The 26,345-nt window shown below is 36.9% G+C and overlaps 1 protein-coding gene across 1 annotated transcript in view; it reads right to left on the bottom strand.

The window, feature by feature from the left end:
- The window catches only part of LOC101136934 (ovostatin homolog 2), a 109,233-nt gene extending 83,142 nt beyond the window's left edge, over positions 1-26,091 (bottom strand). Inside the window, 3 exon segments of the mRNA XM_063694070.1 lie at positions 20,355-20,511; positions 20,984-21,167; positions 26,060-26,091. Of these exon segments, the coding sequence (XP_063550140.1) occupies positions 20,355-20,511; positions 20,984-21,167; positions 26,060-26,091 (373 nt within the window).
- Between the last annotated feature and the right edge of the window lie 254 nt (positions 26,092-26,345).

The following is a 26,345-nucleotide window of genomic DNA, read 5'->3' as shown; positions in this document are numbered from 1 at the left end:
ATTATATTTATCTGTGGAATGATTAAGGAAAAGGAATATGCTTATATCTAAAACCAGATACTCCCATTATAAATCAATAAATTGGCATTCTTACTTCTATTGTAGCCTTATTTGAATGTAATACTTGACCATCCATCAACATGTGTGTGAAAATTTTGGTTGATATATGAAACATTCAGAATTTGAATCAGATGAACCCAAAGAAAAGCCCTCAGGGAAAAAATGATTGTATTAACATTGTATAGTTGGCAATCAGGTAACAATTCGAATGAGACAGTGATATCCATTGGGGTCTGGCTTCTTAGAGAGCATTACCTGTTCCGTCCTCTGTAACAAGAGCATGCACTTTGAGGAAACTCCAGTATCCTTCCCGATTTAACTCAAAAGCATCTGTGTTAATAAACTTGGAGACACAGCCATCTTTCCCCAACTGAAAAGAACAATAAAAAAAAGATATATTTTAAAGGAAGACTGTAAGAAATAGCTATAATAGGGAAAATGTGTGACCTCACTGAAGCAACTTTAAGAGTATTGTATTACCCAAGTTTTAGTTTTTTAAAATAATCCATTGTGTTTCTATAATTATATTTTCAGTTCATGTATTTACCTATAACTATTTATTTTTTAATAAATATTAACTCTTACAATATTGTGTTTTAAAAAACTCTTCATGGTGACATTATTTTGTTATTATACAAGATAATAAACACATCCATCACTAGTCACGTATTCACAGATGATATTTGCAATTTTGGTAATTTCAGCCATATTCTTTTACAGTTTTGAAACTGAGTTTTACATTATTTAGTTACCATGCCTTGGACATTTATGGGACTATTTACACAGCAGTTAGGAACACAGGCTTTACAGTCAAACACCAGAATTTGAACCCTGGCTTTACCACTTATTACTTCATACGAAATGAAATCTTAATAAAGAGCTTGTGGAATTGTATTACATTAGATAATAACTGGAGAGTGTTTATTTAGCACAGGGCCGGCACTTAGTCAACATTCAGTAGGTAGTAGATTTTTAAATTCGATTCCTTCACATTTCTCTCAGCGTCTAGTCAAGTGACAATGTCTCACTAAGTGAAATTTTTAAAGTGTCACAATTAGTAACCAAAATTAAACAGGATGAATTGTCAAATATTTTTAAAATGTGGGATAAATTGTGCTCATAGGTTCCTGGACTATAATATTGGGGAAAAACTGAGTTCTTATTCTATTCCTTCATCTTATGATGATATGAGGAAATCTAGTCCTCAAGATGTGGGTGAGACGTCAAAATCCTGTGCTACTTCAGGGGGTCCTTGAAACTATAAGAAGGTCTAGAACCATTTCCAGAAGCTTAAAGATCTAGAAAAATTTCCACTCTACTAAAGGTGAATAATTAGATAAATTATTTAGTCCACACTCCTGCTTTACATGTGCATTTGATTATTTTAACTTTTATTTTAGGTTCAAGGGTACCTGTGCAGGTTTGTTATACAGGTAAATTGTGTGTCATGGGGGTTTGGTGTACAGATTATTTCACTATCCAGGTAATAAGCATAGTATCCAATAGGTAGTTTTTTTGATCCTCACCCATTCCCACCCTACATGTACATTTTAAATTTCCAGATCTCTCAAATCTCCTGAAGGGCATCTCTATAATATAGCCGCCTTCGATAATGCATTCTGGGATCTACCTACCCTGTGCACTCGGCTTATATTGGTTTAGTCTCTTCTAGAGTGTGCATCTTTAAAGATTATGACTGCTTCATAAAGTGCAAAACCCATGAGGATAGTACCTAATCTGTCTTGCTCAACAATGAAGCTTCTAAATAAAATTATTCTTGCATATTAAAAGACCTCAATATTTATCTGTTGAATGAATTTGTGGAGAAAATTTTTGTATCCCTGATATCCTTAAAGATACAGCCCCACTAGTTATTTAAATATTTATATGACTTGGTTGGGGTGCAGTGGCTCACACCTGTAACCCCAGCACTTTGGGAGACCGAAGCGGGCAGATCACATGAGATCAGGAGTTCAAGACCAGGCTGGCCAACATGGTGAAACCCCGTCTCTACTAAAAATACAAAATTAGCTGGGCGTGGTGGTGCACACCTGTAGTCCCAGCTTCTTGGGAGGTTGAGGCACGAGAATTGCTTGAACCCGGGAGGCAGAGGTTGTGGTAAGCCAATATCGCACCACTGCACTCCAGCATGGGCGACACAGTGAGACTGTCTAAAAATATATATGTATTGACATGTATTTATGATCTAGTTTTGCTGCACCCATGATCTTGAGCAATGTATTTAACCTCTTTCTGCTTTAATCCACTCATCAGTAAGGGGGCGATAATGGTACTCCCTCATAGGGTACTATTTGTTTTGAGAATCAAATGCACATAAACTACTTAGCTCAGTGACTGACACACAATAAGCATCCATTAAATGTTAGCAATTATTATTATTATAATTGTTACTATTGTTAGCGTTTATTGTCCAAATTTTTTTAATTTAAGAATTGGAAGGTTCTTAATTATTTCCAACCTATTCTCTAAACAGGACAGGAATATGTGACACTGTGTGTGTGCACCTGTGTGTGTGTGCACACATGTGTGTGGATAAGTGGTATCACACTATAGTATGGGGATTGCAGCTGGCAGTTGTATATTAGACAGTCAGATCTGGCATGATTATAGCTGAAAGCCTTGCTACATCCTAGACCAGCCTGTTTGTGTCCGTTTTCTGAATGTTCGTTCTCAAACCTTCCAAGTAGATCTTTTAGGAAATTCCTCCTTTGTCAGTTTGGAAAAGTTGATTCTTCTCTTTAGTGGTTAAGAACCTGACTGATAGGGTTCCCATCTGGAGCTCCTATATACACTTATTTCCAGTGAGAATAGGTTGAGAGGAAAATAATTATACATCTAATACTCTTGAACATGCAGAAACATCACATCTCCCTGGCTAAATTCACAAAGTATAAAATAAAGAACAGGACATATGTTCCCAGTAAATTGATAGGGTGTAGATTTTGATATGAAACCAAATGTATTTTTAATTAAGAATCAAAATTTACTACTCAGTTTCTGATACTATAATTTGCTTTTTGTCAGTCAATAGAAAATGAAACTTAGCATGACAAAAGAGGAATATAAAATTTACAAATAGGAATAGAAATATAGAATAAAAGTATATATTTTAACTGTAAAGAGGAAAACAAGAAGAAAGGAAGGTAAATGGAAGGTGAGGATAAAAAGTTAATGCAAACCTATTTATAATTTTGCTGATATACCTCTTACCTGAATGGTAAAATTTTTACAGAGCGAACTGATAAGATGAGCACATGAATGATAAGCCGTAGATTCTCTGCACACACTAAGTTGGACCTTCCCATCCACAGGTTCACCATAGGTATATCTAATAGAAGAATATAACAACAACACAATTACAGAGGTCAAGGTCGTTTTTAATCTGTATAGGGTTTTGAAACCTTTATTTAGTAGCTGAAACCAGCACTGTAACAACATTTAAATAGCTAGTTACCATAAATTTTATTTTCTGGAGGAAATCTAAAACAATGGTACGGACTAAAATTGAGTTGAATGCTTTAGGCAAAAATATATTTTAATTAAAAAGGTTGAAATAGGCATGTAGAAGTTATATATCTAAGTCACTAAAATACAATGTAAACAAAAAAACAAAAAATTACATCAGTCATTATTTCATTAAAAATAATATTTTTTGCATACTGATAGCAATGGAGTATTGAAAAACAAAAAATGAAATAAAATAACATTTTGCTTCTTTTAGTTTTTTTGTTTTTAAACTGCTATTATGAGCATATTTTATGGTTTTTACTTTTAAAATGTAAATTATATTTATTTATTTATTTTTTATAAATGTCATTTTAAGCCATCAGATTTTGGGGTAATTTCTTTTTGTTTGTTTGTTTTGGAAAGAAGTAAAACTGTTCTTTTTTTTATTATTATATTTTAAGTTCTGGGATATATGTGCAGAAGGTGCAGGTTTGTTACATAGTTATACATGTGTTATGGTGGTTTGCTGCACCCATCAACCCATCATCTACATTAAGTATTTCTCTTAATGCTATCCCTCCCCTTGCCCCCAACCCCCGACAGGCCTCGGTGTGTGATGTTCCCCTCCCTATGCCCATATGTTCTCATTGTTCAACTCCTACTTCTGAGTGAAAACATGTGGTGTTTGGTTTTCTGTTCCTGTGATAGTTTGCAGATAATGATGGTTTCCAGTTTCATCCATGTCCCTGCAAAGAACATGAACTCATTCTTTTTTATGGCTGCATAGTATTCCATGGTGTGTATGTGCCCCATTTTCTTTACCCAGTCTAACATTGATGGGCATTTGGGTTGGTTCCAAGTCTTTGTTATTGTGAATAGTGCTGCAATAAACGTACGTGTGCAGGTGTCTTTATAGTAGAATGATTTATAATCCTTTGGGTATATACCCAGTAATGCAATGGCTGGTCAAATGCTATTTCTGGTTCTAGATCTTTGAGGAATGGCCACTGTGTCTTCCACAGTGGTTGAACTAATTTACACTCCCAACAACAGTGTAAAAGCGTTCCTATTTCTCCACATCCTCTCCAGCATCTGTTGTTTACTGACTTTTTAATGATCGCCATTTTAACTGGCATGAGATGGTATCTCATTGCGGTTTTGATTTGGATTTCTCTAATGACCAGTGATGATGAGCTTTTTTTCATATGTTTGTTGGCTGCATAAATGCCTTCTTTTAAGCAGTGTCTGTTCATATCCTTCACTCACTTTTTGACGGGGTTGTTTGCTTTTTCTTGTAAATTTATTTAAGTTTCTTATAGATTCTGGATATTAGCCCTTTCTCAGATGGATAGATTACAAAATTTTTCTCCCATTCTGTATATTGCCTGTTCACTCTGATTATAGTTTCTTTTGCTATGCAGAAGCTCTTTAGTTTAATTAGATCCCATTTGTCAATATTGGCTTTTGTTGCAATTGCTTTTGGTGTTTTAGTCATAAAGTATTTGCCCATGCCTATGTCCTGAATGGTATTGCCTAGGTTTTGTTCCAGGGTTTTTATGGTTTTAGGTCTAACATTTAAATCTTTAATCCATCTTGAGTTAATTTTTGTATAAGGTGTAAGGAAGGGGTCCAGTTTCAGTTTTCTGCATATGGCTAGCCAGTTTTCCCAACACCGTTTATTAAATAGGGAATCCTTTCCCCATTGCTTGTTTTCATCAGGTTTGTCAAAGGTCAAATGGTTGTAGATGTGTGGTGCTATTTCTGAGGCCACTGCTCTGTTCCATTGGTCTATATATCTGTTTTGGTACCAGTACCATGCTGTTTTGGTTACTATAGCCTTGTGGTATAGTTTGAAGTCAGGAATCCAACTTCCAAGGGATGTGAAGGACCTCTTCAAGGAGAACTACAAACCACTGCTCAAGGAAATAAGAGAGGACACAAACAAATGGAAAGACAATCCATGCTCATGGATAGGAAGAATCAACATCGTGAAAGTGGCCATGCTGCCCAAAGTAACTTATAGATACAATGCTATTCCCACCAAACTAACATTGACTTTCTTCACAGAATTGGAAAAAGCTACTTTAAAGTTCATATGGAACCAAAAAAGAGCCCGCATTGCCAAGACAATCCTAAGCCAAAAGAACAAAGCTGGAGGCATCACTCTACCTGATTCAAACTATACTACAAGGCTACAGTAACCAAAACAGCATGGTACTGGTACCAAAACAGAGATATAGACCAATGGAACAGAACAGAGCCCTCAGAAATAATACCACACATCTACAACCATCTGATCTTTGACAAACCTGACAAAAACAAGAAATGGGGAAAGGATTCCCTATTTCATAAATGGTGCTGGGAAAATGGCTAGCCATATGTAGAAAGCTGAAACTGGATCCCTTCCTTACACCTTATACAAAAATTAATTCAGGACAGATTATTAAAGACTTAAATGTTAGACCTAAAACCATAAAAACCCTAGAAGAAAACCTAGGCAATACCATTCAGGACATAGGCATGGGCAAGGACTTCATGTCTAAAACACCAAAAGCCATGGCAACAAAAGCCAAAATTGACAAATGGGATCTAATTAAACTAAAGAGCTTCTGCACAGCAAAAGAAACTACCATCAGAGTGAACAGGCAACTGACAGAATGGGAGAAAATGTTTACAATCTACCCATCCGACAAAGGGCTAATATCCAGAATCTACAAGAACTTAAACAAATTTACAAGAAAAAATCAAACAACCCCATCAGAAAGTGGGCGAAGGATATGAACAGACACTTCTCAAAAGAAAACATTTAAGCAGCCAACAGACACATGAAACAATGCTCATCATCACTGGCCATTAGAGAAATGAAAATCAAAACCACAGTGAGATACCATCTCACACCAGTTAGAATGGCAATCATTAAAAAGTCAGGAAACAACAGGTGCTGGAGAGGATGTGGAGAAACAGGAACATTTTTACACTGTTGGTGGGACTGTAAATTAGTTCAACCATTGTGGAAGACAGTGTGGTGACTCCTCAAGGATCTAGAACTAGAAATACCATTTGACCCAGCTATCCCATTACTGGGTATATACCCAAAGGATTATAAATCATGCTGCTATAAAGACACACGCACACTTACGTTTATTGCGGCACTATTCACAATAGCAAAGACTTGGAACCAACCCAAATGTCCATCAATGATAGATGGACATATACACCATGAAATACTATGCAGCCATGAAAATGGATGAGTTCATGTCCTTTGTAGGGACATGGATGAAGCTGGATACCAACATTCTGAGCAAACTATCGCAAGGACAGAAAACCGAATACCACATGTTCTCACTCATAGGTGGGAATTGAACAATGAGAACACTTGGACACCAGGTGGGGAACATCCCACACTGGGGCCTGTCGTGGGGTGGGGGCAGTGGGGAGGGATAGCATTAGGAGATATACCTAATGTAAATGACAAGTTAATGGGTGCAGCACAGCAACGTGGCACATATATACATTTGTAACAAACCTGCATGTTGTGCACATGTACCCTAGAACTTAAAGTATAATTTAAAAAATTTTAAATAGGTAGAAAGAGCAAAGAACAAAATTGCTTGTAAGGAATAACAGTAGATTCCTCTGGGCTACATTTTATGACAATTTCTCAATTTCATCTTCCAAATTACTAATTCTCTCTTAAGCATCATCGATCCTTCTAGTCAGCCTTTCTACACATATATTTTTAAATTAATAATATGCCTAATTCCAAGGTCTTTAATTATTTTTAAAGTTACACTATTGACATATCTGAGTATACACATTTTACTTATTTCTAAATTTTTTTCTGATTGATGTTCAACAGTTTTCTCAGGTATATATTGCTCTTTTTTTTGGTTTATATAATACCTTGATTTCAAGTCATTAGAATCTTCAACCATTTAGTGATTCATGCTTATGTTTTGGGATTCCCAGCTGGCTTGTCCTAGAGTGCTTTATTTTGCTTATGCAATACTTCTCCAGCAAAAATGACACAGGAGCCAACACACAGCCACTGTGATAGGGAAGTACCTAGACATTTGGGCTTTGGGGATTTCTGTTACTCAGGGGATTTTCCAGCAATGCTGGCAATTCCCTGCCTTTATGACCCAACTACAGTGAGACTTTTCAGTCTCTGCCTTTTCTGTATTCTTCCAACTCTGGAGGTGAAGCACAAGGTAGTGACATCAAAAAGTTAGCCATGCTTCTTCTTGACTCTTACAGACTTCCAGCCTAAAGTAGACACAGGAAGGAGGACAGGCAAAGCTTTCACCTTAAAGTTTGGCATGGAATTTTAGATTACTGTAGTGAAGCTCTCCTAATAACTAGAAATTACCAGGTCACTTTTTTATTTTTAATTATGCAAAATTAAAAGGAAAAGTAGTACACATGAGTCAGGGAAAAGTAGTACATATCAGGTCTGAGGAGACAAAGTTTTAATGTTTGCACCCTGGCTCTCTTTGCTGGTTATATAAACTCTGTGAATGTTGCTTAACTTAGTGACAAGAAGAGGGGAAAACAACCTGACCTGCTTCACTGCTACTCCTGCCACACGTTAATCCTCACTATTTGCCCCTAAGTCCCTGTCTGCCCTTAGTATCCTCCACACTGTGCCCCGCCATTACCCTAGAGCCACTTGTAACTCTTACAGCAGTTTTCTCTGTGATACATCTTGAGCTTCAGTTTTCTATTATAATCATGTAATACATAAAGATTGAATTGAGAAATCGTCATAAACAGAAGATATTGTCCAATGGAAATTTCTGGAGATGGAATGTTCTATGTTTTATGTCTATGCTCTCCAATTCAGTGGCCACTAGTCACATGTGACAGCTTGAAATGTGGCTAACGCAACTGAATATTTAGTTTTAATTAAAACTTAAATAACCACATGTGGTCATGGCTACTGTATTGGCTGGTGCAAAACAATATGTTATCTTATGATGTAAGAAAGACAGTAGTCAGTTGTCTTAAACTATTACATAAAACCACGTGTCATAACATGCATTAAAAGAATTATAGATGCATGGAAGAATTCATAAAATCAGCAAAATAATTTCACACCTTCTTTTTCCCTTACCTTCTACACATTTATATTTTACTTCTTTTTAGCCATCTATCCCATTCTAATATCTTTGTATGAATACATTATTCTATTGTGTACAATTTCAACTTACAAGGCACAGACATTCACTTTGAATTCAGAGTCCACAACTAAGATATTTTCTGGTGCATCCACAGTCATTTGAAATTTGGGTAACACTGCCAGTAAAAATATATATATATATTATATTATAATGTGTATATTATATATTATTAACATAAATACATATTAACATAAATACATTCATACAAAACAATTGTTTCTCCTTTACAAACCATCAACCTTTGCTTATGTTTGCCATTAATAAACAGTGTGAGGAGGACGCTGAAGTGCCTAAGACTGGATTTTGGAATTGGATAGAAAAATGCATATTTTGAATTCCAAATTCATCACTTTTCAGGTGTTGAACTTGGGAAAGTGTTTCTCAATATCTTCATCTTTAAAATAGTAATAAAGATACTACAATAGAAATGTTATGAAGATTTTAGGAGAAACTATGAAGGGACTAATGGCTAACATGTGACTAATGTTAATTCCGTTCTTCTCATAAGAAGCGCTTTACATCCCAGAAACTATCATATAAAGTAGAATCCAGATACTACAAAAGGAAGATAGATAGCCTAGGTTAACAGAGAATTGCAGGAAGATTATGGGCTGAACTAGGAGATAAAAATCACAGTAGATGGAGAACCCTAAAATAGTAACAGAGGACAAGGAAAGAGGAAAGGAAGAGATACTCACTTGAAAATTCATTATTTAATAATCCTGCCCTTGCAAAATTGGAAAGATTTTATAATTGTTTTATTAATAGGTAATATTTTCATTGCTATTATTTACCATATTCTTCCACGGAGAAGGAGTGATATGTTTTCTTCTCATCGAGCATCTCCACGGTGATTTCATACCATCCGAGGATGGGCTCTGAGATTAACTGGAAGGAGAGTTGTAGAATCCCTCCCACAGACTCCTCATTCACCCACTGTTGTATTCGATTGCCTTCTGGATCCTGAGAATAAGAAAGTGTATTTTTGCATGCTGGATGTTTTTATTCATTATAAAGTTTCAGCAAGGTGTTTCCTACTTAGGTTTCCAACTTACTTAGAATTCAAAACATGAGTGTGTCCTCACATCACCCAAGGAGAATTGGTTACTCTCCTATCTGGGGTCACATAGATGCATATTACAGCACTTAGTATATTTTAGAGCTAGCTGTGATTTTTTTACATTTATTTTCTGTGTCAATCTCTGATTTCTTAAAGGCGAGCCATATTTTATCCCCAGTGCATAAAACATTAAGTGTACATTTATATACATTCAACAACTAAACATTAAATTAAATACAATCATACTTGCCCGTTGTCTATATTATTATTGTCTGTATTAATGGGTGCATGCTAATATGAATCACATGGTGGTGGGGGTGGAAACCTATTTCTGTCCTCTTGAGGCTGTCTACATGAAATTAATAATTCTGCGACAATTTAAATAGACAATCTTCCCTGTGAGCTGCCTTTTGATTTTGAGGTTTGGAGAGATGTTCAAAAAATGAGAAAACAATTCTTCAACTATTAGTTATCTTACCTGAAGGGTGATCACTGGATACTGAAATAAAAATAAAAATAATGTTAATATATGAACTCAAGGTTTTTTTTCTAGATGAGTGAAGAGGTTAATTATAAATCTATTATTAAGCAAAGAAACATAAACACATTTAGGGCAACCCAAACAAATACTGATTTCTGACTGAAAGTTTGAATATCTATTGATTATATTGAAACTCATCTGCCTAGTTTTCAAGAATTTTCATTTACTTCTCTCTCTTTCACAACATACACCCTGCAGTCTCAGTAAGCAACCCTGCCCTTGGGTCTCTCCAACATAATAAAAATGCCCTCTTAGATGAATCATAACTTCCTTATCAACAAATTCGTGGTCAGTCTTCACTCTGACAGTTGCAATGTTTTACACTGCTGGTTGCCTCTTTTTGAAATGCTTCAATTTCGATTTCTGTATCTAGCACTAATTTTTTTTGTCTTAGATTATTGGCCATTCCTATACTCCACCATTTCCTTATCAGACAAGTAAATAAATGTAGACGTTTGCCCAAGTTTCCCTTGCAGAGTTTCCTCTCCTTCTTCCTTCTCCTTCCACCTCTCTGTATCTCCTCTCGGTTCTCTCCATGTTTACCACTCTTGCCCCCTCTAAACCTATAGTCAACAGTTTGACTTTCATCTCTTAGTGTTTTCTCTCAGGACCTTAAAACTAACAAGTTGAAATTAAAGACTCCTAGGCCAGAAGCCCTCATGTGAATAGGCTGATGAGAACTTTAAAAATGAGTACATAGGGTCCTTTGCCCACTCCCCAAGTTGCTAAGTGCTCCTTCCCATTCATTCACTAATAAAACATAATGTGTCTGGAGATAGGAACAGGATTCATAAACCTTGTCCAGAATTCTTGGAACTGAGAAATATAACAGTTGAATTAAGGGCCTACTTGTTATTGTAAATTCATGGAATTGAATCTTGACGAAATATTGAGATGGTATTGAAGAAAGCTACTGCTGCAACATTAACTCAAGCATTAAGAGAGGTAGAGCTTCTCATGAGATTTCCTCATAGGAAGAAAATGAAGAATATATTACCCAAAGGTGCCATGGGAAGACGTTAACCATTTGGATGAGATTCTAATAATGAGAAATGAACCTAGAGTACTATCCCTTTTTGTTTGCTATTTGTAATACTTCCAATGCAGATGGCTTCAACTGTGTTCAACAAATTTAGTTTTTATTACTTAATTTGTCTTTTTTTTTTAGATTTTTTTTTAACTCAGCTTGGTCTATTTCAAAAAACTAGTGAACAAGAACCTAGTAAAATCACATTTTCATTGTTCTAAGCTGCTTGATTTTTCTCTAAAAACAATTATTAAAATGAGGCTGATTCTGCTCTAGTCACTAATGACTGTCTGCACTAAATCTTGTATAAACCAGCCAAGAACCAAGACAACAACTCCTTCATGTCCCCTTCTGGTTCATACTATCTCTCCCTGTCCATACACAGGGCCTCTTTTTAGAGGACTAGTAGTTCCAGGTCTTAAGATAAGTTTAAAGAAAGATCTGAAACTTCTTGATGCAAATGAAACTTTCTGGAAAAAGTATGTTTGAATATTCTACAAAACACTGACTTAAAGGAAAAGAAAGGCACCATCAGCAATGAAATGCAGAAAATGAAAGAAAAGACCGATGTAAGATTTGGGCAGAAGAAACTAGGTATATGCTCTATATCTTGGCTCATTTGATAATGAGCCCAGTTGCATCATTACTATATTTTTATTATGTAGTAAAATTTATTATGAATGCCCAAATCTCATAGGCCAGCCATGCATTGAATCTATTTATTTAAATGGAATACTGAACCAGATAATGTCCAGCAATTAGAAACACTGGCTTGGAAAGATAAAACCACATAATCTCTTAGCTGCCATCATTTTCGGAAATGCTACATCAATTTCCATCTCTATACATAAGCACATGCAGTTTGTTGTGCCATGGAAACTCCTTGCCATAAACATTTGGCACAAATGATCTTCTTATCTATGACCCATATTTGAGGGAAGAGTCCATTAATCCTGTTCTTATGCAAATGTAGTTATTACTAAAGCAGGGAGTTGGATAATCATATTTGGCCTAATTGACAATAATAAGTCAACATTGGGGGGTGAGAACTAATAAGGGAGTTATGATAATGCTGCAGCTGCTTTGATTTTCAAGAAGCCCTTTACTTCCCCATGGTGCTTCCAATCAAGGATGATTGTCAAAGGATTGCAGTAGAAATTCTCACTGCCTTGGTTAAATAGAGGAGTTGCATTCTTAGAAACAGAAGCTTCAACCATGAACCAAGGAGAACAGGAACCACATGCTATCTTACGGAAGTGATTTCGGATTTAGATTACTACAAGGTCTTTGGAGCACTAAAAATTAGATTCCTGCTCTGGAAATTAAAATTAAGCAACAGTCTAGTGAATGTAGCATAACTATAGAAGATGGGGAAAGGAGGTGGATTAAAAGTGACGATGTCTTAAGGATGAAGTACAGTTTGGAGGGAGGAAAAGGCACTAACAGAGAAACCATCTGCACAGCTTCTGTAAGCTTCAGAAGCTTCTTCGTAACTGCGCTCAGTTGATAGATTGATCTGAGAGACCACAAAAGAATGCTTAGTTCTAACAGGTTTCTAAACTACATGAAATGAAATTTGTCAGGTATCCTGTTGTAAAGACTGAAGTCCAGGTCATGATTCGTTGTCTTTTGACAGTTTTCACTGTTGATCGCCTTGGTTCTCAGATTGTCGCTGGCTAGATTGTAGTCCTCTGCTGAAATACTGTCTTAGACTACCATCACCATGTTCCCACCATGTATTTAGTTCCCTAACTGCACATCAGTATCTATGAAATAACTTCTCTGAATTTCCCATTAGGGAAAGTGAGGCAGCGTCGCTTTCCCTAATGGGTAGCAACACTTCCCCCTTTACCATCCCTGTGTAAATAAAGAACAATATCTGGAAAAATTGGAAGGGGTCCTGGAACACATCCCCAGTCAAGTTATTTCTCTGCTCTACACACAAACTGCTCCTCTATGACTAACTGTAATTCAAGTGCCTTCATAATATGGCATCAAGCCTCCTTTCCAAGTCGTTTTTCAACATGCCTTTTTTTTTTCTTTTTTGAGATGGAGTCTCGCTCTGTCACCCAGGCTGGATGGAGTGCAATGGCGCAATCTCGGCTCACTGCAAGCTCCACCTCCCGGGTTCACGCCACTCTCCTGCCTCAGCCTCCCGAATAGCTGGGACTACAGGCGTCCGCCACCATGCCTGGCCAATTTTTTGTGTGTTTAGTAGAGATGGGGTTTCACCGTGTTAGCCAGGATGGTCTCGATCTCCTGACCTCGTGATCCATCCGCCTTGGCCTCCCAAAGTGCTGGGATTACAGGCGTGAGCCACTGTGCCCAGCCCTTCAACGTGACTTTCTATATTTGTTATGTTTCAGCAAAGCTGGGTTACGACTATTCCCTAAATCCTCTTGATTCTCTACCCACATGCCTTCACTAACATTTTTTCTCTGCCTACAGTATCTTCTAGGCCTAATTTATACATTTGGTCATCTCTGTTCCCTAAGAAATGTCTCGATTTCACCTACCCCGTGACATCTGTATCAGGCATGGCCAATGCTTCCCCCTTAGATCCCTTTTTCTGGTTCTTTCCAACCACCCCCAGCTCCATTGTGTTTTACTTCTAACAGCTTTCACCTGTGAACTTTTTGAGAGGCCTGTTTTGGAGCCTCCTGGCAAGTTCCTAGGGTTTTACTCCTATGTTGGGTGATGCCCAGAGCCAATAACTGCCTGATGCTGGAGTACAAAAGTCCAGCTTTGGTTCCTAAAGTGGAACAAACTGTGAAGTGTAATTTATGCTCCGGAGCTTCCTGCCAGTCAGTCTGAAGACTTTGCCCAAAATCAGTTGATTGCACCCATGCTTGGCCTCCTCCCCTCCCCTGTCCTGCTTCTCTCCACTCTCTTATTGGTTTCCCCCGGCAGCACTTCCTTAATAATTCAGTTGTCCGTTTTTCCCTCTCTCAGAATCTGATTCTGGAGAAGTTGATCTAAGATAATACCTCTCCTGGTAACTCCAGATACAAAGCAACCATAATGCTTTCATTCACTGGTTATGTAATTCACTCATTCAGTCATTATAAAGTATTATTGTGGCTTGGCTCACTGGTTCATGCCTGTAATGTCAGCACTTTAGAAGGCCAAGGCAAGAGAATTGCTTGAGGTCAGGAGTTTGAGAAAAGCCTGGGCAACATAGCAAAACCCCATCTCCACAAAAAATAAAAAAATTAGCTGGGCATGATGGTGCTGCCAGTAGTCCAAGCTACTTGGGGGGCTGGGGCAAGAGGATCGCTTCAGCCCAGAAGTTAAGGCTGGTGAGTTATAATCGCACCACAGCACTCCAGTCTGGGCAACAGAGCAAGACTCCATCACTAAAATAAATAAATAAATAAAATATTCACTCTACATAACATTACTCATTCACTTAATACATAATTTAATAATGGTATCTGCCGCATCCTATTCTTCCAGATGTCAGGAATATAGTCATGCATGTTGCTTCATTTGTGTTCTTCTCCAACAACCTCTGCTCTAATGTAATCATTCTGGGGACAGAAAGAGTTTCTTCTGTATCTTTGGGTCTCGGCTTACCTAGCACAGTGCTTTTATAGGTGGTAAGGATTCAGTAAATTACAGACTTTTATTTGTAATTAGGAAATATGTTTAATTGTGTTGACCAAAGAGAGAGGGAGAGAGAGAGTGAGGAAGAAGAAAAAAAGAAAAAGTTTGATGGTAAGGGAGGAATACATAGGCTAATAAGAATGTAAAACCAATAACTAAGACTGGCCTGCCTCATTTTCATGGATTAATTTTAAGAAGCAAAACCATGCACAAATACCTACCTATTTCTAGCTATAACTTACCATTTCATCAACTGGTTTCAAATGATCGTCCAGAGACACAACTCGAAACATCACTGAAGAAAGAAAGAACAATGATGTAAAGAAAGTATTTAACTTTTGTGTCATCACAGCTTTCTTCCTGCATTGATTAACTTAGGTGAATCAAAAAGCACTAGGTTACTACCACCTGTGATGAGGAGTTACATGCACATCTTATGTAAGACATATTGGATCCTGGGGTTACCAGGTTGAGCTTATTAAGTTATACTGCCAAGAAAGTGTTCAGTAAAAGAACTTCTTGTCTTTCTTTTGTACTTCCATCCCTTCTTTCTCTTTCTCCTCGTATGCATTCTCACAACATATGCTCAGGCTGCCTAATGACTTCATTAAAGAAATGAAAGACAGAGGAGGCAGGTCACTTAACTGTTAGTACAATTCCTCACAGAGATTGCATGCATACTTATTCAGCATGTGCCTTTTCTGTGTATCCTTCATCAACCAAAACCCTTATTCCCTTAACCCGCAGCGGAAGCACCTGCAATCAGCTATATTCTCCCACTCTCACATTCTTATCCATCTGTGTCCTATCACCGAGTTGGTTCTCAGCCTGATGGACCTTGTCAAACTTGTATTACTGTCCAGTCAGTAAAATTCATTCTCTTTTGAAGATGTTTCTCTCTGCCCCTATTTCTCTCACAAAACACTTGATTTCTTTTTTCTCTGAGGTTGCCTCTCTCCCTCTAGGTCTCTATAGTGGAGACCTCTCATCTTCCACATGGCTTGAGAAGGGAAATAAGTAACTTCCTAATTCACAACTCCAACAAAACATTTTTTTCTTGCATTTTAATTCAAAAGAGAGAAATTATTATTTTAGATGCCACTAGTTTCAGAAAATTTATTCCTGTTGATGTCATCTAATGACTTTCTGGTTGCTGTCATAGAATGTCACCTGCCTAATGGTCTTCCTTTCTACTGCTTAGCCTGTCATGGGAAATTTTGACATGCTTTAAGGGAAATGAAGATTCATGCCAAAATTGGTATTGCTCATCATATCAGAGCTATTGTATTTCGGAAAAAATGTCAATTGCTGATGACAAGAGTCTATGTTGTCATCTGTCTATATATACTTTCTGTCCCTTTGTGTTTTCAGGTTCATTTAGAGTTCAACTTTGTTAATCTCATTCTTCCAGATTATTGACCCTCTCCTGGCTTCAATTCATTTATTCACACATTAATTTTAAAAGCCTTTATTGATAACCTATTTCATAATTCTATTCATATGTATGTGCGAGTATGAGTGTCAAATGCTGAAAATTTTTTTTTAGAAAAAAGACTTGCTGTTTGGCTATCACGGGATTCATAAGATTGGCTGAGAAATGCTGATCCCATCATATCCCATCATGGTTTAAATGTGGTCTCTACATTGATGGTTCTTTAAATTCATATCTTCAGCCCTTTCTTTTTTTCTGTTTTCTTTTCTTTTTTCTTTTTGAGACAGGGTCTTGCTCTCATCACCCAGGTTGAAGTGCAGTGGCACAATCTTGGCTCACTGCAGCCTCAACTTTCCAAGCTCAGGTGATCCTCCCACCTCAGCCTTCCAAGTAGCTAGGACTACTTGCCCCACGACACCTGGCTAACTTTTTTGTATTTTTAGTAGAGTTGGGTTTTCGCCATGTTGCCCAGGCTTATCTTGAACTCCTGGGCTCAAGTAATCTGCCTGCCTTGGCTTCCCAAAGTGCTGGGACTACAGGCATGAGCAACTGCGCCTGGCCCTGCCCTTTCTTCTTACCTAAAGTTTCATAAATATACTGCTTCCTACTTGACATATCTGCCTGAATATTTAAAAGATATCTCATCCTTAGTGTGCCCAAAATGTAATCCTGATTTATTTCCTCTTGCTCTACACTTCCTTATTTTAGTAAATGACAATTCTGTCCAAGTGTTTAGGCTAGAAATTTCAGACTCATTCTTATTCCCTCATTCTTGTCATCCCCTCATTGTCATTCCTTCTTTATATTACACTCTACATCAAAACATACCTTAAAGATATTATCTGCTATTTCTCTTGCCCAGAATGATTTTCCCCACCCATGGTAGACGTCCTCACTTCATTCAGGTCTCCGCTTAATTATCTTAAAACATTTTTTCCCTCTAGTTCTAATCTTTTCACCTACTTTGTTAGCTCTGTCATTTAAAAATTGAATTCTGGCCAGGCGCAGTGGCTCACGCCTGTAATCCCAGCACTTTGGGAGGCTGAGGTGGGCAGATCACAAGGTCAGAAATTCGAGACCAGCCTGGCCAATATGGCAAAACCCCATCTCTACTAACAAAATACAAAAAAATTAGATGGGCGTGGTGGTGCACACCTGTAATTCCAGCTACTCGGGAGGCTGAGGCAGGAGAATTGCTTGAACCCAGGAGGTGGAGGTTGCTGTGAGCCGAGATTGCACCACTGCACTCCAGGCTGGGCGACAGAGTGAGACTCCGTTTCAAAAAAAAAAAAAAAAGATTTCTCTTTAACTCCAAAACTGTCCCTGTCTTTGTTCAAGATGTAATCGTCTTTTATTTGGACTCTCACAACTGTCACTAACTGGATCACTGCCATTTGTGTTGCCATAACCTAGCTAATCTTTCTATGGTTATCAGAGCTACTTTCTGAAGACTAAATCTTATCTTGAATCTTCTCTGATGAAAACCTCACATTGCACAAAAGTCAATGTCTTCATAACTTAATGTGTAGCAAGTCACACATTACTTTTTGTGAAGTTCTGAACTGGCCTTCTACCAGAGCCTCCTTTCCAGCCATTCCCACCAAGCCCCCTAACCAGAAGCTATACAGTATCCCTTACCTGCAGTAATTTCATCATGAGTACTGACTTTACTTCTGTCATGGTTATTTCTATAATAGCCCTTTCCTTCTCACACAGAGGGGCTGCTTTCCCTTCTACCCTGACATTGGAAGCTTGAATAGCCCAATAGCTTGAATAGCTTAATTCTCCCAAACATAACTAGAATCTGTTTTGCTGAAGACTTTGTATATCAGTCAAGTACCTTATCCCTTCTTTCTCTAAATGCATTCCTAAATATCCTCTTTGATATACTTATTTTTTAATAACTGAAGAATTAGTCACTTTCTATTTTATCTGTTTACTATGCTTTTTCATATTTTGTTCATGCCACTATAGAGTAGTTAATATATTGCATTATAAATATGAAGCAACAATAAACTGTGCAATGAGGTTTTAGCAATCATAGTTAATATCACACCATATTTTTATTCAAAAAGAAGCATGATGCTGAGTAGATTATGAATATTTGTAGCATTATAATCTCAGATTGTAATGATCAATTTTTTGAAAACTGAATATCTCTGAATTGTGTAAGACTCCTGGCTCAATTTCTTTGCTACGTTATAACCTTTCCTCTGTGCATTAGACTCTTTACTAGACTGTGGATGGATAAGAAATTTTTAAAAAGCAATTTTAAATTAAGGTTTAATGTTTCTGTGCTCTTTGAAGTAGCAGCCACCTTCCCCACCTCTGCCTTCTATAGCTCTCCTTAGCAAGAATCCTAGAAGCCTTCCTTGGACATCCTCTTGTGTCAAGCACATATACTCTTCCCCCTCATAAGCACCTCCCACGCCAGCATGCATGCTCTCGTAATGTTTGTTCCACCGTTGTTGGTGCCAGCCCAAACTGTACGGCCATGCCCTGTCTTTCTTGTCTAGTCCTTCAGTCTTTCTCTGGTGCCTAAATACTGACCTGAATGCCCTCTTTTGTGAAGTGAGGGAGGGAGGCAAAGGGTCAGGGGAAGAGGAGTGGAAGGCTGGGGATAGCACAATGCATGCAGTGCATTCCTCCATCTCCAGCACACATCCCTCACCTCCCTCTGCTTGTGTTGTTCTGGGATCACAGTGTGTTGGTGCCTAAGCAGGCTCTGATTACTGTGATTCCCAGTTCATCCACGACTGCCTCCTCAAGCCATGATCCCCACATCTGTAGTGACTCCTCATGGGTGTTACTTAACTACATGAAAATGCCTCTTTAGTTCTATATTCAGGGATTTCCTTTAACTCTTCTATTCACTGCAGCTTCTTTTCCTTCCTTTTTTTTTCTTTTATTATATCACATTTTATTTTATTTTTAATTATTATACTTTAAGTTCTAGGGTACTTGTGCACAACGTGCAGGTTTGTTACATATGTATACATGTGCCATGTTTCTGTGCTGTACCCATTAACTCGTCATTTACATTAGGTATTTCTCCTAGTGCTATCCCTCCCCCTCTCCCCACTGCACGACAGGCCTTGTTGTGTGATGTTCCCCACCCTGTGTCCAAGTGTTCTCATTGTTCAATTCCCACCTATAAGTGAGAACATGTGGTGTTTGGTTTTCTGTCCTTGCAGTAGTTTTCTCAGAATGACGGTTTCCAGCTTCATCCATGTCCCTGCAAAGGACATGAACTCATCCTTTTTTATGGCTGCATAGTATTCCATGGTGTATATGTGCCACATTTTCTTCATTCAGTCTATCATTGATGGACATTTGGGTTTCTTTACTCCAAATAAGTCTATCTACTTCTCATTTTACGGCATGGTTTTTGAATTAATTCTACCTCAGTGCTTTTTTATGTACCATTCATCTCTTCAGAAATGTCTTTCTTCTGACTGCTGTAATCTGTATTCATCAACTCCTTCTGTACCCAGGAGGAGAGAGGAGGCTTTTCAGCTTAATTCAACATCACGCTGATCATTCTATTACTTGGGCAATTCTCCAGTCACTAGGGGTATCTCATTACATGTTCATGACATACTTTGTTGCTCTTTTGTTTCTATTTCAACCATAAGCTTGTAAGTTTGTGTAAATTAAATTCAAAATCCCCAAATATGTGATTAGAATGTTATTAGAATGATACAGATATTATTAGAATATTATTAGAATAATATGGATATTATTAGAATAGAATAAGGTGCTCTTTAAAAATACACTTTCTGAGGCTCCCCACCCCAGACTCATGGAAATGAAATCTCTAACATTTAGGCTATATAATCTATATTTTTATTTTGTATTTTTAAGCAGGTTCTCTAATAAACTTTAATACAATAAAATTTCTGAGCTTGTATTGTGTACCATCAATTCAAATATCATATAAGTGACATTAGTTGAGGGTAACCTTATTTAGGTACACTCACCTTTCTGTCCAGGCTTGTAGGTGGGTTTATCAGTCTGTACGAAGACCACGTTCTCTCTGGATCTGATTGCCACAGATCTCCTCTCTTCCAGGTTGAGAGTGGCTCCTTTAGCAGAAAATGTAATAAATGCCAGTGGGTCAGATCTGGCCTGAGGAACCTAGGGAACAAATAAATACTCCATGAAACTGATTTTTTGTTAAGAAATCTCTATCACTGTGTGTTGGTATCACTAAAAGTTTTAATTCATAATTTGTCGTATCTATTTCTTCAATAACCAACCTTGTTTATTTCTCTTGCTTTGTCACTTCCTTATCTCACCATTTAAATGGATTCTTTTGCCTTTCTTAAAACTTCCCTTTTCTGCACAAGAGTCATTCTTTCTATATGTCTTATTCCCTTCAACAATTTTCTATCATAAAATCAAATGTTTTGGCTCTTGCCTTTGTTACCATTTATGACTGTACTTAACATCATCTCATACTGAGGACTATATTATTCTTTTAAAAATTAAAATAACTTTACACATACAGTCAAATAGCCTGATCTCTGTCCCTAAAAAGTCAGTTATGTGGGTGGTGTTCATGCACCTGTAATATTCTTTTCTATATTAAGCAGAAAGAAGTATTTACCTCAAAGCTGATGCATTTGAAGAAATTTTCTCCAGTAACATTTTCTTCAAATATTTTGGTCTGGACCTCACCATAGTTGAGGGAGACCATCAAAACAACAGATTCAGTGAGATTAAAAAGCTGGGCACAAGCTTTATCCAAAGAGCCTTCTTGTAGAACAGAAGGAATCAGCAGAACATACTGCCTACAAAATTCAAGCAAGACCATTACAATTGAATGTGTGATTAGTTACTTAGCAATTATTGTGTTAATTGAAGAATTTTTGAGTTTAAGAAAAGTATGTTATTTTTAAATGTTAGAAATACATCAAATGGCTAAATCTGTATGAAACAGAAAGATGTTGGCCTATGAATTAAATTTTTAAAAGTCAAAAAGGAAATCCCAATTAAAAATCAGCAGGTAATTTGTCATTAGTTCTATAAAGGTTAACATCATCAGTGTTCTTGTACAATGCTTTTGCCCCCAAACTGACACAGCACATTCTGTTTTATATTTGCCTGCTGTTTGTCCAGTTCCTTCCCCAGCAGCTGTCAGACACCTCTTCCTCAACATAAATATAGCACTGTTACAGCTCTTACTCAGCATTCTGGATATCTACGAGGCAGAGATGATGATGCCAACCAAATTTGAAATTTACTATTCCCATGAGCATATTTTGGGTTATATTGTAAAATGATAAAATTATTTAAAATCAAATCACTGCAATAAAAATGTAATGTTTAATTATTATTATTATTATTATTATTATTTATTTATTTTTTTCTAGACAGAGTCTCCGTCTGTCGCTCAGGCTGGAGTGCAGTGGCACGATCTCGGCTCACTGCAACCTCCGCCTCCCAGGTTTAAGCGATTCTCCAGTCTCAGACTCCAGAGTAGCTGGGATTACAGGCTCATGCTACCACACCCGGCTAATTTTTGTATTTTTAGTAAAGATGGGGTTTCATTTCACTACATTGGCCAGGCTGGTCTTGAACTCCTGACCTCAGGTGATCCGCCCATCTCAGCCTCCCAAAGTGCTGGGATTACAGGCGTAAGCCACTGTGCCCAGCCTGAATTTTTAATACCAAGCTCTATTTGCCTTCCATGTGAAATAATAAACTGTGTAATCACTGACACGTTTGGAGACTGACAAAGAGACAGATGAAAGAGAAAAACAACCAGATGTATTATCTTCCACATCATGATCCAATGAGATGAAGAAAAAGTCAATATGCCGTGTCTGCTAGATCCACGTACAGGTCAGTGTTCTAGGAGCCCAGACGTTCTCACTAGTCAGGGAAGCTGAGTATGGGACTATATATCCATGCAGGAGATTTTGCCAGTATTTCCTGAGTCATTCTTAAAGTTTAAGTCATGTTTAAATTTTAGCCATCTCCCAGTGTGTTACGTGTCATTAGGTGTGTCATCTAATTTACAAAACAGTCTTGCATCAGCATTTCCTAGACATAATTTACAATGCCTATGAGTGAAAATTTCAAGAACAAATTAAATCCCATTTCAGTAAATTCAATCATTGTAAATTAATTTGTATCTCACTATTATTTCTTGGTTGAGAGCTAAATCTATTTTGAGAACTCAATACCAATTTCTGGTTGGCAATGCTCTGTATAGTTATTACAATGGAAGCAATGTAAAAATAACAAAGGCTTAAGGAAGCTCTAATTGAAAAAACATTAAATATTACCATGTCTTTTTTATTACTAATTGTTGATATTGTATTTTCCATACGACATATTTTTATATAAAAGTATCCTGGTAGGAAAGTTTGTTGAAGCATTACTTTTTCTTTTTTTGCATTTCATTTTCTTCTTTTCCTTTACCAAAATTATTGCCAGGTATTTTGTGTTTCTTTGTCTTTAGAGTTTTGACTAAATAAGATGCTCTTAGAAGACAATCGCACGATTGCTGTGACTTTATCAAGTATCACAAAGTGGTTTCATCGGGCTCTGCCTCTGACATTGCCCTTTTACTGAAAACAGCAGGAAATCTATTTTACCAACTGTTTTTTCCTAAAATTCAAGTTAATTATATCATATCCTCTTTAAAAATCCTTAATGCTCCACTATTACCTACAAGATAAATTCCAAACTCTTTAGAAAAAAAAGTTTCTTAAGGCTCTTATCTACCTATAGCCCCCACTGCTTGCCCACAGACGTTCTGCTTTCTTCCCTGAAAACACCAGCAATGTGCCACACCCTTTCATCTCTACATGTGTATTTGTGGGCTCAGTCTTCTGTCTAGAACCTCTCTTTATATGACTTCCTGTCTACCAGGTACATATATCCTCCTTGTTCTTTTGTGATTCGGTTCAAACTTTCATAATTCCCAAGCTGAAGTTAGTTGTTGCTGCTTTTAGCTCCCATAACACAGGTACTCATCTCTATTACAGGATGTCATGTCACACTACAAATATTTAGTTTTTATGTAATACATGCCACTTGGCTGTGGGAATCTCAGAGATGATACAGCCTACATGTTTTATTCATTGTTGAATTTCCAGTGGGTGGTATATGAATGCAAGCACTTCTTGAGTCAATCATGACTTTTAGTCAGTCTCAGGTTTTCCATAGAATCTTGTGTCTGTGTACAACTAACCATATTCTTGGGGAGCAAAATAGGAGAATATTAACCCTCCCAGGAGGAGAGCTTCTTTCCATTCACTTCTTTCCATTCAACCCATCCTATGCTGCATTTGAAGTAAGCACTCTTGACTCCCAGACTTTTCAAGCAAACCCATTATTGGGGTGCCAGCTTTCTATCCAGAGGTTGTACACAGGTTTTGTAATGCAGTGAGAAGCAGATGCATCTTTCTGACTAATAATGTCTTCTGCTGGTTTCCTACTGCTATATATTACAGAGAACTAGAAAAGATTAAAGCCAGTCATCATCTGTATTTAGGGTATGGTCAACTTAATGAGGCATTAGTTTTTATTTTATTGTTACTCTATTTTCACGTAACCCTTTCTAAAAAGCCTGTTATCATGCACTTCTTTACCTATGAAATTTTGGCCAAATCTAAAGACAATTGCCCTTAATCATTTGACTAAGACAATGGACTTTATGCTTTCAATCTACTCCTTCCTCTTTATATCCCAGTTGGCTAACAGTCTCAGATTAGTGACTACTTGTGTTGTTCTTTGTGAAAAGCAACACCCAAACCTACCTCTCTTTATGTTTGCCTGTTACTGATTCCTTGGGGTTTCGTTACCCCTTGCTACAACACTCATTCCAAAGTGTGAATCTAAAATGATCACTTACTATTTGAGGAACACAGTCAGGCATGTACTTACATATAGAGCATCTTTACTAATTAAAATGCAAAATATAAATCATACCAGTAGTAGGGCACATCTGGAGATCAAATGCTTTCTCAGACTTTATTAACCCATTAGAAATCCAAATCTAACATCGATAACAGGAAAGTTAATATAAGAAATTTCCAAAAGACAAATTAATACAAATGTTTGAATTTGTTGAGTAGAAGGTGGATCTTGCAGTGCACTTATCTTTTATAAGGAGAATTAAATTCATCTTTATAAACACACATACAATCTCATCTATCTGATTTGATTGAAGAAATCATAATCATTAAATATTTGAATAATACCCCTCTGATAAATAAATATATGAGCATACTACATTGACTTGCATATATGAGAATTTTCTAGATTGCCAATTAGCACCTAAAATTTGGAGTAAATGCCCTAACCTTCTATCTGGGACTCATGTTTAGAATTATGATTTATTTTCTTATTCCATGGAATTATAATACATATGGAGTAATTCTATTAATATTATTTATACTTGCCTCCAACTCTCTAAGTTACATCTGACTTAAGGTACGATTGTTCATTTTTTTAGATTTTCCCCCAGATCTCAAAAGTGAATTTTGTACATAAACATTATCCAAATTGAGAGATAGATATAAATAGAGACCTCCCTAATACACCTTCTAAAATTGGTAAAAGTCTTCTAACTGTTTAAATGGGAAACAGTAAGAATAACAGAACACGTGTACACATGAACACAGACATACATAAGTTTTTTACAGTACAATAACAATGTTATTTGCGTACAGGATACAGAGCAGTTGTTTCTAATTCTCAGTCTACGCATGGGAAATCCCCTTCTACTGTGGGACAAGATTTCATCATTTACTAGACAAGAAGGATCTCATTCATAAAGTTAAGGGTGTGGAGAAAGTGGGAAAAATGATGGTGTGGGTTGTCTGTTAGGCAAACTGGGAATGCCGTTTCCAGCATACGGAAAAAAATCCCTCTTTATTCACATACATTCCAATGTTCACTTCCTCGTCCTGTAAAGCAGAGATGTGTTTCATTACAACTATAAAAGTGCAATGCTGGGCTAAAGCCTCCTTACCATTACTACAAAAAAGGATTCTAAACAAAATCTAAATCAATGCTTCTAACTTTAAGATCATTGCTCTAATGTTTTAAAAAAATGCATCTGGGATGCCTTTTATTATAATTTTTTAACAGCAGCAATTTATTTTATGAAATTAAAAAAATGAGTTCAGTAATTGTCAAAATAAAACACAAGTAAGACATAAGTCCAAGTCTGAGTATATTGTGAATACTTTGGAATAATGTTATTAATAAACATTGTCTGCTTTTATGGCAGTGAATATTCATATATTTAATATAAGAAAACATTTTATATTCAAGATGCCTTTCCCTACAATGCAAAGTAACTGAAGTTTATAGGTAATATATACTATTAAAAAATAAAAATTAATATATACTCATGAAAAGTAAAAAGAAAAATAAGAGAAAGAATAAATTATGCTTCCAAGCTTAGTGAAGATCTATTCACTCTTCCAAAGTCATTTTCAGAATATAACTTCTCTCCTGTGTTTTCACCACCTTTCTTGCTTCACTTTCTTTAAAGTATGATTCTTTAGGTAGTATTGATCATTTTTGATATTAAGAAAATACAAAGCTTCTGGAAATAATTCAAATCATTTTGCAACTTTTGGCTGTCATCACTTTGCAAAGCATGCAGTGTTTCTTTGTAGCCAATTGATGAAGGGCTTAGGGAAATTTGTCAGGAACTTACTATGAGTCATGGGACAAATAGGAACCTGTCATTCCCTCTGCAAAACCTGTTCTTGAGAAGCCCTTTGTCCAGAGCCTCAGTAGGCAGCTGGTTCATACCAACCAATGGTAAGCAATGCTCATCTGTTCTCTCCCTTAAGGCCTCTCTTTGTGTGAAGACCCACAAGCATAAGTATCTGCGGTGGGGCTGTGTCATGAGGGCAGGCTCACAGTGCTCTCCTCTGGGTTACCACTACTGAACATAATCAGGGTGTGTAAACTTGTTTTGTTTGGCATTAAAGCTGTTA

The sequence above is a fragment of the Gorilla gorilla genome, chromosome 10 (genome assembly GCF_029281585.2).
Source record: "Gorilla gorilla gorilla isolate KB3781 chromosome 10, NHGRI_mGorGor1-v2.1_pri, whole genome shotgun sequence".
NCBI classification, from domain to species: Eukaryota; Metazoa; Chordata; class Mammalia; order Primates; family Hominidae; genus Gorilla; species Gorilla gorilla.
This window is presented reverse-complemented; position numbering and strand designations above follow the sequence as displayed.